Below are 781 nucleotides of genomic sequence, written 5' to 3'. Positions count from 1 at the left end.
CTGGAGATCGTTCTCCTGAACAAGGTGGGCTCCGGCTTCAGAGGGGTCATCAAGCTGCTGGACTGGTACGAGCGGCCCGACGGCTACCTGATCATCATGGAGCGGCCCGAGCTTGTGAAGGACCTCTTCGACTTCATCACGGAGAAGGGCGCCCTGGACGAGGAGACGGCCCGCGGGTTCTTCCGGCAGGTGCTGGAGGCGGTGCGCCACTGCTACGGCTGCGGCGTGGTGCACCGGGACATCAAGGACGAGAACCTGCTGGTTGACCTCAGGACAGGCGAGCTGAAGCTGATCGACTTCGGCTCCGGGGCCCTCCTCAAGGGCACGGTCTATACCTATTTCGACGGTACGTGCCCTCCCCGCGCCTGGGGCAGCCCGGCTGCGCCGGCTTTGGCCAGAGCCCCGCACCCCTCCCGGGGGGATGCCCTCCCCGTAGCTGCCGCTTACCCCGTTTCTGGCGCCAGGCAGTAGCGAGCGGTGCCTCGGATGCAGGGGTTCATATCAGGTCTATCGGTAATGGAAACCTTTGGACCCGAAGCAGCTTAGGGGTGTTCAGTTGCGTAGGAAAGAAGCGATTCCAGGCAGTGACGCAGCAGTTTATATTTCCCTGTCTTGGAAAAAGCGGGGTTTTTTTTCCTAGAGGGCGATCTGTTTACACGGAGGCTTTGCCAGTGTCGGATGTTTCCATGTGTGGATATGCAGTTTTTATATGCGGTGCTTTTTTTTTCTTGTTTTTCTTTTTTTTAACTGGAAGCGGTAGCTTCCCCCCCCCTCTTCCCTG

General features: G+C 59.2%; 1 protein-coding gene across 1 annotated transcript in view; it reads left to right on the top strand.

Moving 5' to 3' along the window:
• The window catches only part of PIM3 (Pim-3 proto-oncogene, serine/threonine kinase), a 6,857-nt gene that overhangs the window by 3,292 nt on the left and 2,784 nt on the right, over window positions 1-781 (top strand). The window contains exon 2 of the mRNA XM_009318772.1: window positions 7-346. Coding sequence (XP_009317047.1) covers window positions 7-346 — 340 coding nt within the window. The remainder of the gene's footprint in view (window positions 1-6; window positions 347-781) is intronic.

The sequence above is a fragment of the Pygoscelis adeliae genome, unplaced genomic scaffold (assembly GCF_000699105.1).
Source record: "Pygoscelis adeliae isolate BGI_AS28 unplaced genomic scaffold, ASM69910v1 Scaffold12, whole genome shotgun sequence".
NCBI classification, from domain to species: Eukaryota; Metazoa; Chordata; class Aves; order Sphenisciformes; family Spheniscidae; genus Pygoscelis; species Pygoscelis adeliae.
This window is presented reverse-complemented; position numbering and strand designations above follow the sequence as displayed.